The sequence below is a fragment of the Rhodofomes roseus genome, assembly GCF_022264815.1.
Source record: "Rhodofomes roseus strain CIRM-BRFM 1785 chromosome Unknown C8Q71scaffold_25, whole genome shotgun sequence".
Taxonomy (NCBI): Eukaryota; Fungi; Basidiomycota; class Agaricomycetes; order Polyporales; family Fomitopsidaceae; genus Rhodofomes; species Rhodofomes roseus.
In genome coordinates this window covers 331,221-344,254 of record NW_025952981.1, presented here as the reverse complement: position 1 = coordinate 344,254, position 13,034 = coordinate 331,221, and the positions used below count along the sequence as shown (strand labels likewise).

At 58.2% G+C, this 13,034-nt stretch overlaps 4 protein-coding genes across 4 annotated transcripts; 3 read left to right on the top strand and 1 right to left on the bottom strand.

The window, feature by feature from the left end:
* The first annotated feature begins 1,365 nt into the window (after positions 1 to 1,365).
* On the top strand, positions 1,366 to 3,540 carry C8Q71DRAFT_295542 (NADP-dependent oxidoreductase domain-containing protein). Its single transcript, XM_047917617.1, has 13 exons — positions 1,366 to 1,560; positions 1,613 to 1,653; positions 1,706 to 1,791; positions 1,841 to 1,951; positions 2,000 to 2,085; positions 2,142 to 2,194; positions 2,253 to 2,307; positions 2,357 to 2,411; positions 2,472 to 2,507; positions 2,569 to 2,641; positions 2,699 to 2,840; positions 2,907 to 3,100; positions 3,160 to 3,540. The coding sequence occupies exons 1-13, from the start codon at positions 1,467 to 1,469 to the stop codon at positions 3,208 to 3,210; spliced, it is 1,077 nt and encodes a 358-aa protein (XP_047774731.1). The 5' UTR covers positions 1,366 to 1,466; the 3' UTR covers positions 3,211 to 3,540.
* On the bottom strand, positions 3,393 to 5,235 carry C8Q71DRAFT_910621 (uncharacterized protein; the record flags this gene model as incomplete). The annotated part of the gene is made up of 7 exons (XM_047929099.1): positions 5,217 to 5,235; positions 5,138 to 5,163; positions 5,048 to 5,088; positions 4,611 to 4,984; positions 4,268 to 4,552; positions 3,896 to 4,181; positions 3,393 to 3,745 (listed from the first exon to the last, which is right to left on the bottom strand). Exons 4-7 carry the CDS (start codon positions 4,941 to 4,943, stop codon positions 3,393 to 3,395), a joined length of 1,257 nt encoding a protein of 418 aa, XP_047774730.1. The 5' UTR covers positions 4,944 to 4,984; positions 5,048 to 5,088; positions 5,138 to 5,163; positions 5,217 to 5,235.
* A 587-nt stretch (positions 5,236 to 5,822) lies between these two features.
* Positions 5,823 to 7,507, top strand: C8Q71DRAFT_295509 (uncharacterized protein). The gene is made up of 3 exons (XM_047917616.1): positions 5,823 to 5,931; positions 5,990 to 6,711; positions 6,773 to 7,507. Exons 1-3 carry the CDS (start codon positions 5,926 to 5,928, stop codon positions 7,419 to 7,421), a joined length of 1,377 nt encoding a protein of 458 aa, XP_047774729.1. The 5' UTR covers positions 5,823 to 5,925; the 3' UTR covers positions 7,422 to 7,507.
* Positions 7,508 to 9,488: 1,981 nt separating this feature from the next.
* Positions 9,489 to 12,954, top strand: C8Q71DRAFT_841304 (uncharacterized protein). Its single transcript, XM_047926534.1, has 6 exons — positions 9,489 to 9,752; positions 9,816 to 9,944; positions 9,996 to 10,040; positions 10,100 to 10,172; positions 10,228 to 11,922; positions 11,976 to 12,954. The coding sequence occupies exons 2-6, from the start codon at positions 9,909 to 9,911 to the stop codon at positions 12,572 to 12,574; spliced, it is 2,448 nt and encodes an 815-aa protein (XP_047774728.1). The 5' UTR covers positions 9,489 to 9,752; positions 9,816 to 9,908; the 3' UTR covers positions 12,575 to 12,954.
* The last annotated feature ends 80 nt before the right edge of the window (positions 12,955 to 13,034 follow it).

Sequence of the window (13,034 nt, the reverse complement as noted above, 5' to 3'; positions counted from 1 at the left end):
GTGGCTCGCCATTGGGTAACACAGGAGATTCCTCGAGAGGTCTATGATGCAAATAGACCGCGAGCTGTCCACACGCAACAGGTCCAACCATTTGCGAATGTAGTGATGAGTAATCAATACAGCAAGACATACGTATGTCTCACCTTGAAAGCCACTCCTGTAATCTTCGTCCGCCAGCCAGATTCAGATTTTCACTGCGAAGGCACCTAACGTTACCGCGGGTTCACACGAAGGACCCAGCTACGTCAGCGATCATCTTGGGGGCACAGGGTACGGCAAACCAAATTACTGACAATGACAAGGTTCTCCAAGTTTTATCAAAGCTGACTCACGATATCGTGGCGCGCGATGTGATTGAAGTTACCGTGGGGAATCAACTGGGGTCGCCAGTGCATTTCGCACTCCTCCGACATGTCGACAGTTCTGTGCTGCCAGTGGTCTCTGAGATCTGAGCTCGCACGGCAATCGAAACAAATAAGCTTGAACCCAAGCACCTGGAGTCTGCTGGAGATGGCTTTCAATGGCTTTTCTATGATCTGATTCACACAATGGTCACATTCACTTGATCCGAGTACAATTTAAATCACCTACTATTAGCCAAGAGCCTGACTCGGAGGACACATCCGGTGGGAGCCATGACTTGTTCAACGACCCAATGCTCAGTCTCACTTTCACCGAAGAAGCCAATAGGCACTGCGTGAGTTCTCACCAGGTCTCCTGGTGACCGATGTCAACAACCCACTGGCAAGAGGACTGGGCCGGGATCAAAGCCGAACGCGGCCAGCCAGTCAATCGTCATGTGACCGCGCCTTCGCACACTGTCGACGTCAGTTTATCAGCTTCAAGCTTCAAGTTGAAATTTGATCCAAGTCTTTCGCTCAGGCTGGCGACCATAGTTCATTTTCCTGTAATGGCTACCAGTGGTTAGCCGTCATTCTATCTAGACCTATTTGCGTCAAATCCTATACGAGGAGGACCCTGTGCTGGCACAGTCGACTACTACTAGGACCGTTCTCCGCAGGCGGCGGCGCATACGCAAACTGCTTGCACCTCGCGTCAACTGCGCGAATCCTTCGAGAGAGATGGAATCATCAAGCGCAATCGCTGTGCTCCTCTGCCTCGGTGTCAGTAAGTCTTTCAGTGTGTGTGCCTGTCGCAGTTGACTCGAGTCGCAACGTCAACAATACGCCGTATGACCAGGACCACAAGAACTTTTCCCACCACTGTAACTCTCGGGGCGGGCTGCCGTGCAACATCATCTGATCGGTATTCAGCCTCGAATATTACCGATGTTGCGGATACGAGGGGTCGTACGGCGCACTCGTATGTCTCCTTTCACCGAGAATGTGCCGAATGGGGGGCACTATCCGGTATAAATAAGCATCTCAGGCATCCTCCCTGTCGACAATCACACATTGCCAACTGGTCACTTGAGCCCCGCAAACTCCACCCACTTAGCTACCGATATGTCTACAACCGTCGAGTTCGATGCAAAGGGCATGCCCTTCAGGAGACTCGGCCCAAGTGGTCTGCGAGTACCGTTGTTCTCGCTTGGAGGATGTATGTTCCACAATAGATACGTCGGATGGTGCTCACGCAATTGACTATGAAGGGCTGACCCTTGGTGGTTCCGTCCGTGGCGATCCTGTCAGGGTGAGTGTACCGCTCATTGATCCTGCCGAGTACGTTCGATCGAGTTATGCAGGAAATTATCAAAACCGCGTTCGAAAATGGCATCAACATGTTCGACACGGCGGAGGGCTACGCAGCTGGTCGCTCCGAAGAGGAGATGTGCGTATGTGATTCTTAGGGGAGAACACCTCTGACCGGTATAACACAGGGGTCGGGTGATAAGGGAGCTGGGTCTGCGACGGACAGACTTGGTGATCTCAACGAAGCTCTTCTGGGGTCCCCATGAACCGCAGAACAACATGGGGTTGTCAAGGAAACAGTGCGTCGGAATCGTCCCGTCGCTCGCCCGTGCTCAATAGCCTTGTAGTATCATCGAAGGCACGAAGGAGTCGCTGCAGCGTCTCGGGCTCGATTATGTCGATATCATCTTTGCCCACCGGCCCGACAACACTGGTCAGTAATCCGAACTCTCGCTACCGGACAGCAAGTTACTCACTCCTTTCCGACAGTCCCAATAGAGGAGACCGTCCGTGCATTCAACTTTGTAATCAACCAGGGATGGGTAGGTATAGCAAAGACGTCGATACCGCCGGTGGTCTGACTTGATGATCTGCACTTAGGCCTTCTACTGGGGAACCTCCGAGTGGTCCGCACGCGAGATCGAGGAGGCCCACCGTACGTGCAACGACCGCCCGACGTGCATGCTCTGCTCACTGGCTCTTAGATGTTGCAGACAAACTCGGTCTCATCGCGCCCGTCGCGGAGCAGTGCGAGCATCAGTACGTCAATCCGACGACCTGTCCCAGACGAGCTTGCTGACTGCCTTTTTATACATGCAGTATGCTCCACCGCGACCGTCCCGAGGGCGAATACGCGTGAGTCTTAAGTTCTACGCCGAGGAGATATAACTGATTGTTACCACCATTCATCGTCAAGTCCTATCTACAGCAAATATGGCACGGGCACAACCGTGTTCTCTGCACTCGCTGGCGGTCTGCTTACGGGCAAGGTATCCACATCTGGTTCATCTTATCATACACCGACCATGCTGACCTCCGTCACCAAGTACAACAACGGCATCCCTTCGGACTCCCGCCTGGCGATCCAGAAGGAAGAATGGCTTCAGGAGCGCGCGAAGTCGCTCGGACAGCCCGAAGGCAAGGCCATGCTGGCTAAGATTCGAGCCCTCGCAGACGTCGCCGAGAATGGTGGGGCCTTCCGTCTTTCTCTAGGCAATATATGTTCTCGCTAATCAGGGCTCCTACTCGCGCTAGACCTCGGTTGCAAAGTCTCGCATCTCGCCCTCGCGTGGATCGCCCGGAACCCGAACACGTCCACGGTTATCCTGGGCGCTTCGAAGCCCGAGCAGATCGTCGACAACCTCAAGGCACTCGAGGTCCTGCCGAAACTGACGCCGGAGATCGTGGAGAAGGTCGAGGGTATTCTGGGGAACAAGCCCGCTCCGCTCGTGCGTCTTCGTCTATGGTGTCTTGTGGGTGCCGAGGCTGATGGATCTCTGTGTCGCAGGCAACGTGGGGGCGCCCGCCACTCGATCCTTTTGGCAGGTCGAGTCTGTAGACGTGGTAGAAGTGCTGCCGCATCGATTGCAACGGGGGATTGTCGTTCTAGGAAGAAGTACACGATGTAGTAATGCGCTGTGATGTATGGTGAGAAGTGTGTATGTGTGTGGCAGCCCGCGGGTTGGGCCTCGCTGAAATTGAGATTGAAATTGTCGTGGTAGGCGTGATGGGTGATCAGATTCAGTGGACGGGCCGGAAGCTGTCAACGATGAGGCACCAGTCCTCGCAGGGACGCCTGTGGAAGAGCGTCGGGAGCGAGGGGACGACATTCGGGAAGACCTGTACTTCGTGGAACGCCCTCTGTCTGAGATTATTGCGCGGAAGAAGAAGATGTGCCACAGGTTGTGGTGCGGCGGAGCGCAGGGCTTGTCGGGGATGTACGAGTTCCTCGAGGTGCGGTAAGCCACGCGCGATGATGTCCAGGGTACGCACAGATGGCTCGACGGTCGTGAAGACATGGTCGAGCTTGAGTGACCGCAGCTTTGACCAGTGGCGGGTGATCTCCACGATGTCCGCGTCCGATAGATGAGCGGCTGCGGTAATATCCAAATCGAATTATCAAATGCCTCTAGGTCTTACATGGCGAACAAGGGTTGAATGATCTCGGCAACGTATTCGAGGCCTCAGAGAACGCAGCCGCGGGTATTTGACATTGATTTAGAGATTCTGCAACCGCCGCCGACACGTGTCCCTAGTAAGCCAGCGCTGATAGACACGGTCAAGGAGTCGGGGAAGTTGAGTGCCCTCGAAGAACCACTCGAGGGCGGGAGGAATGCCTTTAATACGAAGCGACTCAAGGCTCCTAAATCCATGGCACGTCTCCCCGCGTCCCCTGATATCGGATAGATCCATCCGTAAGGAGTTGAGGTTCTCCAGGTGGTCCGCCAGCATCTGAAGGACAGCAACCTCGACGAGGGAGCCGACATACACGTGTCGGAGGTGTATCCAGGCGCGTATTGCAGAGCGTGTCTGGATTATAGATGCCACATATATGGAGGTCCTCGACGTGAGGCGCCCGCCTAGTTGCATTGTTAAGGAGCGCCTTGAGCGCGTACTCGCGTCTGCGAGCGTGCCCAGATCTCCAAGTCTCCGATGCGAAGTCGAACTCGCCGGAGGGACGGCCCGATTATGTGCAGCAGGTCATAGGTGTTGCACGACTGCTGTTGCCACTGCAAGTAACGGAGGCTGGGAAGCAGCGGCTTGCCACCGTTGTAGAGGGAGAGTTGCAGATAGACCGACGGGTCGATGGTTGCATCGTAATCATGCAAGCAGATGTGGACTAGCCCGGCGTAGTACTGAAAGCGCTCCCAGTCCGCGGGGCTAACCTCTCCGCTCAGTACCTGAGTGGATGACGGCGTTAGCCTGGCTATAAGTATGTTCTCGATTGGCGTAGGTTACCTGTAGAGTGTTCCGTTCGTCCACGTCCTCAGGGACTTGCTTGCTCTCTTCGTCGTCAATTTCGCTACAATCGCTCTCGATTTGTACCACCTGACAACACGAGAGCAGGCGAAGCAGAGGCTCAAAGTCGTCGATGACCGCCCAAAGGGCACATATTACAGGCCCAGAGAAGGCGCGAGAGACACGCGCCAAACGTGCCAGAGTGCGGCGTAGCTCTGGGAGCGACACTTTGCCACTCCGGAGCCCGTCGGTGTCCAACCACCTCTCCGGGTGGAAGTGGTTCAGGACCATCCAGAGGATCTCCTGGATGCCAAGAGCCCTTCGAGCTGACATTGTCGATCGCTGAGCTACTTAGTGCCCGAGGGGCGATAGTCCTAAAGCACTCAACAGTTAGACAAGGTGAACATGGTGTGGGGTAGTGAACGAAGGGCACTTACAAGGTGCGCGGGGGATGCTAATCCCTTCAATTGCAATATAGCTTCGGCCAACCTCAATGACAGGGCCGCAAAGAAGATAGCGCTACGTACAGTTCACTTCTCCCGTTAAGCGTCACCTTCTCCCGGGCAGTGAGGGACGGCGAAGTCGGTGGGAACGCAAGTCACTCACTGGTAGTACCGTCGTGGTGGCAGCGAGACAAGTCCTTGCAGATTGGCAGCGGTCTGAGTCTGACTGGTGCAATATGATCAGTCGAGGATAGGAGGCCACGCCGGAGAAGACGCATCAGTTCCGCCTACTTAGTATTCAGCGGGGCCGCCAGGGCTGGCCTCGGCTCGAAAGGGGGGTCGCAGTAGCATCGCTACCTCAGATGCTACCAAGTCTTAGTCTTCCGTCGGGCACCGCGCCAAGCGTTGCTCCCTCCTCGGTGCAACGGCTCCCTGATGTTTCTTGCTCGGTCTAGGGCGTTTGTACAAATTGGCGAGGGCGTCCACTGGGCGTCCACGACTCGTATTTCACTGGAAGCTGGTTAACGACGAAGAGTTGAACTGTCCGCCTATTGAAAAGAACGGGCCGGGTTGGGGAGTCTCAAGCTCTCAAGGTCTATGCACCGACGCAATATAGGTGACTCTCGAACCTGCCCAATTACAGTAGCGAGGAAGAGGGCTGAGGACATGAAGCTGAAGTCCTACCAGTTGGAAGATCGAGGAGTGGATGCGTCACGTGCATGACGACTTCTCGGCCGCGCGGTTGGCGCGCGATGTCCACAACCTTAACGCGACCTGCGAAGCATGTCTGTCGCATTCTTCTCTTCGCGCCTCTCACCGCGCCCTCATCTCCCTTTCGTTCTCAAACAAAGGGAACACCGTCCTAGACCAACATGAAGGTACATATACTCGCTGACAGGCACTGTAGTGGTCGAGTACTGATTAACCCCCGTGTAGGTCGAATCCATGGACAACGGTGAATGGGAAGACATCCCGGAAGTGAACACTGCGCGGTCGTCGCGTACGCTGTCTGTGCCTCCTAGCCCTGCCAGCACGCGCATGGCCACCCGCAGACGGAAGACCCCCCACAAGAAGACGAACCTCACGCCTCCCCTAATGTCTCGTCGATCGGCGACGCCTGCGGCACAGCTGCAAGAAGAGACACCCGCTTACGTCGATCGCGAGCAGATACAACAGGCTGTCTTCACTGGCGCATCGGCTATGGTGTCTTATGTTATGGACGTCCTCGGCACTGCGTTCTGGCTGCTCAAGAAGCCTCTCGGGGTCCTCGCTTTCTTTGTGGCCCTGGGATTTTTGTGTGGCTACGTCGTGGAGAAGTTCCGCTTCATGCTCACACCTGTGTGCATACTCCCCGGCATCCGGTCTAGCATTCTCTGCCAGCTGCCCAGCATATCGAAATCAGCGAACTTCACCAAGCTGGTCGAGGTGGAGGACAACTTCGAGGGCATCATCAACGCGAACGTGGGCACGAGCGAGCTCAGCCTGAAGCTCAAACAGTCAGAAATCGTCACGCGCGACCTCGTCACGCTCGTGCGCGTGAGCGACCTGAAGAGCCGCGACACCCTCGCGGAGGCTCTCATGCAATTTGTGGAGGATGCGAAGAAGACGGGAGAGGGACTGCACAGACTTAGCGCGAAGATCAACGGTGCCGTGGATCGGTAAGCTCTCTGATACCTCGTTCAACACAACCTCTCTAACGGACAAGTTGTCCTTATCCAGCGTCGCTCATTCAAACAGCCACGCCATGCGCACAATAGGGGCGGCTATAGAGAAGAGCGTCTTCTCATTGTCACGCCTCTTGACCCCGTTCACGTCTGGCTCAACCGAGGCAGCCGTCCTGCGCTCGTTCGAAGATGCGATGGACACACTAGCCCAGGGGACCCAGCGCGCGCTGTTCGAGGCCTCAGTCAGCGTGGCAAACCTCGAGCTCCTCCAAGAACACCTGTTCACGATCCACGAACTCTGCTCGCGGGAGGGCGTCGTGCTGAGCGAGGAGCACGAGCAGTTGCTCTCGGAGCTCTGGACGAAGCTCGGCGGGAACAACCAGAAGGTGCGCAAGCACGAGGTGCACCTCGCGCTCCTCAAGGAGGTCGGCCGCTACCGCCGGGAGGCCCTCGCGCACGTCGTCGTGACGCGCGACGCGCTGCAGGCGGTCGAGGCGGACGTGGCGGAGCTGAGGGCGACTGCGGCGGCGGCGGGCATCGCGGGCGATCGTATTGCTCCGCAGGCGTTGATCGGGAGCATTGGAGACGGGATTCAGAGGCTGAAGGACAAGCAGCTGAGGGCGAACGAGCTGCAGCAGGCGATGGTGGACAGGTTCCTGGCGTCGTCGAGTGATGTGTTGGGCATCGAAGGTGATCGATTGTGAGCAGCGGTCTCACTGTTTTGGCTATATGTATGTAACGATTGCTTCACCGGAGTGCGTTCTTGTATGATCTTTCATGTACTTTTGCTGTACCCTATGTATTTCAGGTCTAGTGTTTGAAGTTTCCGCCACGATGGCGTCTTCGCGTCGAGGGATCATCCTTGCCATGACCTAATGCGGGGTGCGCGAGTCTTCCATTGCAATGGGCGGCACGCTTCGAGACATCATTCGTCGCCATCGCGCCATCGCGACGAGTTCGCGAAGACTTGGAGGCTTCCGATGCCACTAGATGCGCTCATAGCGCTCCCCGCGCGGGCGGTAGTGTGGATTCTGACAATAGGATGCCTTCGGACGGTCTTTATGAGCTAGACTGCATTGCATGTCAGTGATGCGTGTCGCGGAGGCCTCAGCTTCACTGTCAACTGAGGAATGTACCTGGCTGCGGCACCGCTGCTTGTGAGCGAGGCAGATGGGCGGAGAAGATCAGCAACTCAAATGCTGCAATTGACAGTTGCCTTCGGACGCCCGGAGAAGTGAGATCAGGAACGGCGCATCACCGAGTGCCGTTGTCTTGTTTCCCGGGCTCGCATCGAATCTTGACCGCGCGTTCTCGAAGCAGATGTGGAGTCGATAGTCATGAAAAGAAGCAGCCCGTGAGCGCGTGGCTACTCAACGCTCCATGCCCTCCCCGCATACTAACTCTGCCCAGTAGGGTAAGTCTCGGGCGAAATCGTCGTGATCCTTGATCCAGCACGTTCGTGATCCTATACGCTGCCACCGGTGGGTAGCCAGGGTGCGTGCTGACGAAGGGCGAAGCTAGGTTATTCCTGTCCGCGAGTTCTCCCGCTAGGCCAGGACTCTTCTGGCGCTGTAGGCGGGCGCATCGGTACTCACGCTGATGGCCACGCGCGAACGCTATTTAGTATGTATGCTCAGGATCTCACCGCCGACCGGGGCGTCGCACTCGCGGGATCTCCGGCTATTAGCTCTTTACCTATTCGCGGGGCAGCCTAGCACAGTTCATTAGGTCACCATATGTCATAGGCACATGAATCCGTCTCACTGACCACTCGATTGCGTGCTATATCAAGGCCGCGCTCACAAAGATCGTGGGTGTTTACACCATCGCGTACGGCGGCGTTCATGTGGCCGGTCGCATCCTCGATGCGGCGCCTCTGCAGTCTGGGGTTTCTCCGCCTCGGGACCGCGCGCTGGTCAGCATTCACAGGTCTGCAGGGCAGCATCACTGCTGGACGTCCGTGTAACTCACTGTCAGCTGTCGATCTGCCAACTTGCACAGGGGCGGGCCGGATGAGGATGATCCCACAAGTTTCGGGGTGCGCGCTGCGGCCATAGGAGAGCTCCCAAGTGGCGGCGGGTGCACATGGACGTGTCGGAGGCGTAGGGGTCCCCGCGCGCGTCGCTGCCTGTCACTGTTTGCCCCAAGCATCGCGTAGCCTAGCTAGGATGCCGCGCGCGGCCACTAACACGAGGCGCGCGGTTTGGTGGGTGGTGGCCGCGGTGGCCGAAGTTGATAGTTCATACCAGAGAGGGTGGTGAAGGGGAGCCACGGTGCTCGAGGGTACCGGGTGCTGCGGGTGTAGATGTGGGCGGATTCGGGAGCAGAGCACGTCGGCGCGGTGCTTGGGCATGCGCGGCGAAGGGAGCAGCATCGGGCGCGTCACGCGAGCTCTGTATATCCCGATCTAGATCGATCTGAGATTGCGCGTGCACACACGATGGACTGCCCCAAAAGGCAGGTGGGGCACAGGCTGCCGTGCGCCTCGGAACCCCGGACTGGTCGCTGCATGTGTCGGTGTGAACGGCGCCAGCAGCGCGTACTATGCGACCACCGTCGACGTCCTCGCCAGCCCCGCCCCCTCCTGCGCCCCCCGCCTGCGCAGTCGCCCGCAGCGCCGACATCGATGCCGCGTCCGCCGGGCAAGGCCCGCGCAAGGGGCGAATGTGCTGTCATAATTATCCAATTGCAGGGAATCCTGATGCCGTGTGATTCCTGACGCTAGCCCAGAAGAGGAAGTCATGATATAGCAATTCGAACTCCCAGCAACAAAACAATAAGCTGCGCGCATGCGCTAGAGCCCTATACCGTATCCGCGCATTTCCCCCTCTCCTCCTAGCCGCCGCCCACGTCGCCCGACACGCCTCCTGGCCGTCCAAGCAGCCCCATTGTCCCAGAACGCGCAGGGGCCGACCGTGCGTACATCGCGCGGCCATTCCGGTGCACCGTTGCTCACAGGGAGCGCGCAGGCCAGATCGCGTCGCGTCGCCATACGTCCTTATTGTCTTTGCCCAACCCCGCCGCACGTTCCCCTGGTGAGTCATCCGACTGGATTTGCCGGCATTGTCCTGATCAAGATACCGCTTTGCGGGGCACAGGCTGCTCTCTGAGTCGCCATCTTAGCTGCCAATCTGGCTCCTCGTCCTAACTCCCACTCGTCTGCGGGGTCGTCCGTATTTGCCGTCACAGGGATGGCCATACCATCTGCATTAGCTGGCGACTTCATGGTGAGCACACCTGTGGCATCTAGTGCATCCAACAAGCTGAAAACCATGCAGGCCGGCCCCGGCACTGGGTCCCTTGGAGGGCCTCCAATACAGCACGTACGTCACGCGCGTGCCCATGATCAACAGTCCTTGGTGTCCTGATTGTGGAGTTGCAGAATTACAAACGAGCAGTATGCCGGGCACCTCCTGCTCTCTTCGATGTAGAGGTATTACCACCAACGAAGTTCGGTGAGTTGCGTTGATTGCGTGTGGTGGTCGCATTGTCTCACGCCGACGATTTTAGGGAGCGGGTTTTGCTATGGCATGCGCATCTACCCCGTCATGCACTCAGAGCTCCCAGACGACAAGTCGAGCAGGTCGTCAAAGTCGTCGGGATCGATGAACACGGAGTACGACATCTGGCGGCGGTGGGAGGACTGCCTGTGGTTCCAGGAAATCCTCGAGTCCGAGTACGCACTGATGGCGCGTCAGAAGCGGCAGCGGCTCGCCGCAGGCAAGGGCGTAAAGAAGAATGGTATGTACATCCATTCGGACCAGGCAGCGTCCTTCGAGAGCTTGCCGCCCGGCCCGGAGGCGAGCAGCATCGCGAAGGACATCCACGAGATCGTTCCGAAGCTCACGAAGAAGGGCACCTTCTTCAAGGCGAGCCAGGCGACGATTGACCAGCGGGGGAAGGAGTTCACGGCGATGATGGAGGCGCTTTGGGGCCAGGACGTCCCGACGCTCGTCAAGGAGCTCAGGGAGACGCGGCTCGTGCGCGACTTCTTTGGCTACTGGCGGAGGGACAAGGACCATGACCGCAAGATCGCGACCCAGCGACCCAGCTCGAGCGACGGCACAAAGCCTTCTAGGACATCTCTGTACTCGAGGGCGTCGCTCGCGCCAAGCTCGCTGTCGATGTATTTCTCCCCATCGAGTGTCGACCTCTCGCAGATGCCACCCTCACCTTCCACCGCGAGCCAGACCACGGTGAAGTCCCCGCGATCCGCGCCGAAGAGCCAAAAACCGGCACACGCACCGTACGATCCTACCGCATCCTCCAGTGCGAGCACATCCCCAACCTCGCCCTCCCCCGTCACGCCCACGCCGACCGCGATGCAGTTCTCCATCTCACACCGCGGCTCGCTCACGCCACAACCGCACGCATCGTTCTCGGACGACGAGACATCATCCGGGCACCGCTCGATCTCGTCCGTGCGTTTCACTCGCTCCCAGAGCAAGCACGAATCGAAGGTCGCCCTCGACGAGATGCCCATCGTCTTCATGCCAGACGCGCAGCCGTGGTCCGAGACGGGCATCAACGGCCAGGCGCACGAACGGCACACCGCGCTGCAGGCCCTCCCGGAGGACCAGGAGCTCGAAGCGGGCATGAGCGGACTGAGCATGAGCGGCGCGAGCTCGCCGCCGCGCGCCGTACCCATCCGGCGTGCCCGCAACAACTCGTGCCCGGACCGGACGAACCGCAACTGCGTCGTGTTCTCGCCGACGCCCGAGGAGGGCGCCGACGCCGACGCCGACGGCATCGCGGAGTCGCCGCGGCACACGATCCTCAGCTCCTCGCGGCCGTCGTCGATGGCGCTCTCGATGTTCTCCGAGATCTCGGGGGTGTCGAGCTGGCGCAGCTCGGTCGCGTCCGAGGCGAGCATCGCGACTATCTCGACGAGCCTCCCGCGCGAGTCGTGCCTGTCGTTCGAGACGGACTCGTCTGGGTCGCTCTACTCGCAGGGCTCGTCGCACGGCCATGTCCTTGACCACCGAGCGTCCGTCGCGACGATGAACTCGCTCGTGTCGGGCTTCTCGGTTGACGCGGTGCTTCCTAGGCGGGCGATGTCGCCCCCTCTCAACGGAGGGAGCGTTAAGCGCTCCAAGAGTACTGGGTCGAGGAGGCCGACGAGCGCGCTCTCTGGCGGACCCATCTCTGCGGACGACGTGTACGAGTATGAGCAGTCCGACGAGGTACTTGATGGGTATTTCTATGGTGCGTGTAGTGTGTTGCAGATACAGAACTGATCAACTCATGTGCTTGCGTAGACCCTACCCTGCAGCGCACACCATCTCCCGATGACTCTGCTCTCCATCTGTCCGAACACTCTAGATACCAACAACCAACAAAGCAAGTTGTCCCTCCCGAGCGATTCCCCAAACCCTTCCAGAACCGCCCGCCAGGGCAGTTCCACCTCCCCTGGTCCGCACCCAACTCACCCAACTCGCGCGCCTCCGTAGCCTCCACCAACCCCATGTCTGTGTTCCCCGACTCCGCCGCGTCCGTGAGCAGCCCGACCGGGCCCGACACGCTGACGATCAAGGCGATGCTCGACGACTCGCTGATCGTGCTCGTCCGCGTGACGCAGACGACGCCGTTCCTGGACGTGCGCGAGCGCATCCAGAGCAAGTTCGCGAAGCATGAAGGCGTGCAGCTTCCTGATTCTTTCGTCATCGGCTACGTCCCCGCGAGCGAGCGAGCGCGCATGGCGCACGGGCGCGGCCGGGTGCGCTCGAACTCGACGCCGACTCCTGCGAGCGAGGCGGCCGAGCCGCTGAGGATCGTCTCCTCGGAGGAGGAGTGGCACACCGCTGTCGCCAGCGCGTCTTCGAAGCTTGCTGTGAGAATACTCAGGTCAAGATCCTGAAGCAAGAAAATCAACATACCGCTCCTTATTGCATTTATTGCTATCTCTCATTGATCTCTCAAGTCCATTCTCTCTCTGTTCTCATTGACTCTCATGTTTACGACCTCTCATGATGATGACCGCCTGTACTTCGACCTTCCTCTTTGTGGCGACTCGGTTACCCCTTCGGCCTTCGCTGTTTGTACGCCTTATTGTCATATGGCATTTGTTGTGTGTCTCGTTATATCCTCTGGTTGTGTGTAGGTTAATCGTCATGGTGTTCGTTTACCTGGGACTATTCCCGGATTGGGCCATGCTAGGTATCAATGTGGTGGTAAAAGTATTGTGTACATAGATTGTCGGGAGCAGATACAGAATAGACTATCATCGTTTGTGCACGCAGTCTCAATTTGTGTCTCGACTTTCATTGCCAATCATGACCTGGGTGAGCTCGAGGGAGAGCGCTAGCCACGATCGCGTT

Excerpts from the sequence above, each read along its gene's own strand:
- C8Q71DRAFT_841304 (XM_047926534.1), top strand. The coding sequence starts at position 9,909 with ATGGCCATACCATCTGCATTAGCTGGCGACTTCATG. Across the intron at positions 10,041-10,099 it reads GAGGGCCTCCAATACAGCAC|AATTACAAACGAGCAGTATG; the intron begins GTACGTCACGCG and ends GTGGAGTTGCAG. Across the intron at positions 10,173-10,227 it reads ATTACCACCAACGAAGTTCG|GGAGCGGGTTTTGCTATGGC; the intron begins GTGAGTTGCGTT and ends CGACGATTTTAG.
- C8Q71DRAFT_295542 (XM_047917617.1), top strand. The coding sequence starts at position 1,467 with ATGTCTACAACCGTCGAGTTCGATGCAAAGGGCATGCCCTTCAGGAGA. Across the intron at positions 2,195-2,252 it reads TTGTAATCAACCAGGGATGG|GCCTTCTACTGGGGAACCTC; the intron begins GTAGGTATAGCA and ends ATCTGCACTTAG. Across the intron at positions 2,642-2,698 it reads GCGGTCTGCTTACGGGCAAG|TACAACAACGGCATCCCTTC; the intron begins GTATCCACATCT and ends TCCGTCACCAAG.
- C8Q71DRAFT_295509 (XM_047917616.1), top strand. Across the intron at positions 6,712-6,772 it reads ATCAACGGTGCCGTGGATCG|CGTCGCTCATTCAAACAGCC; the intron begins GTAAGCTCTCTG and ends GTCCTTATCCAG.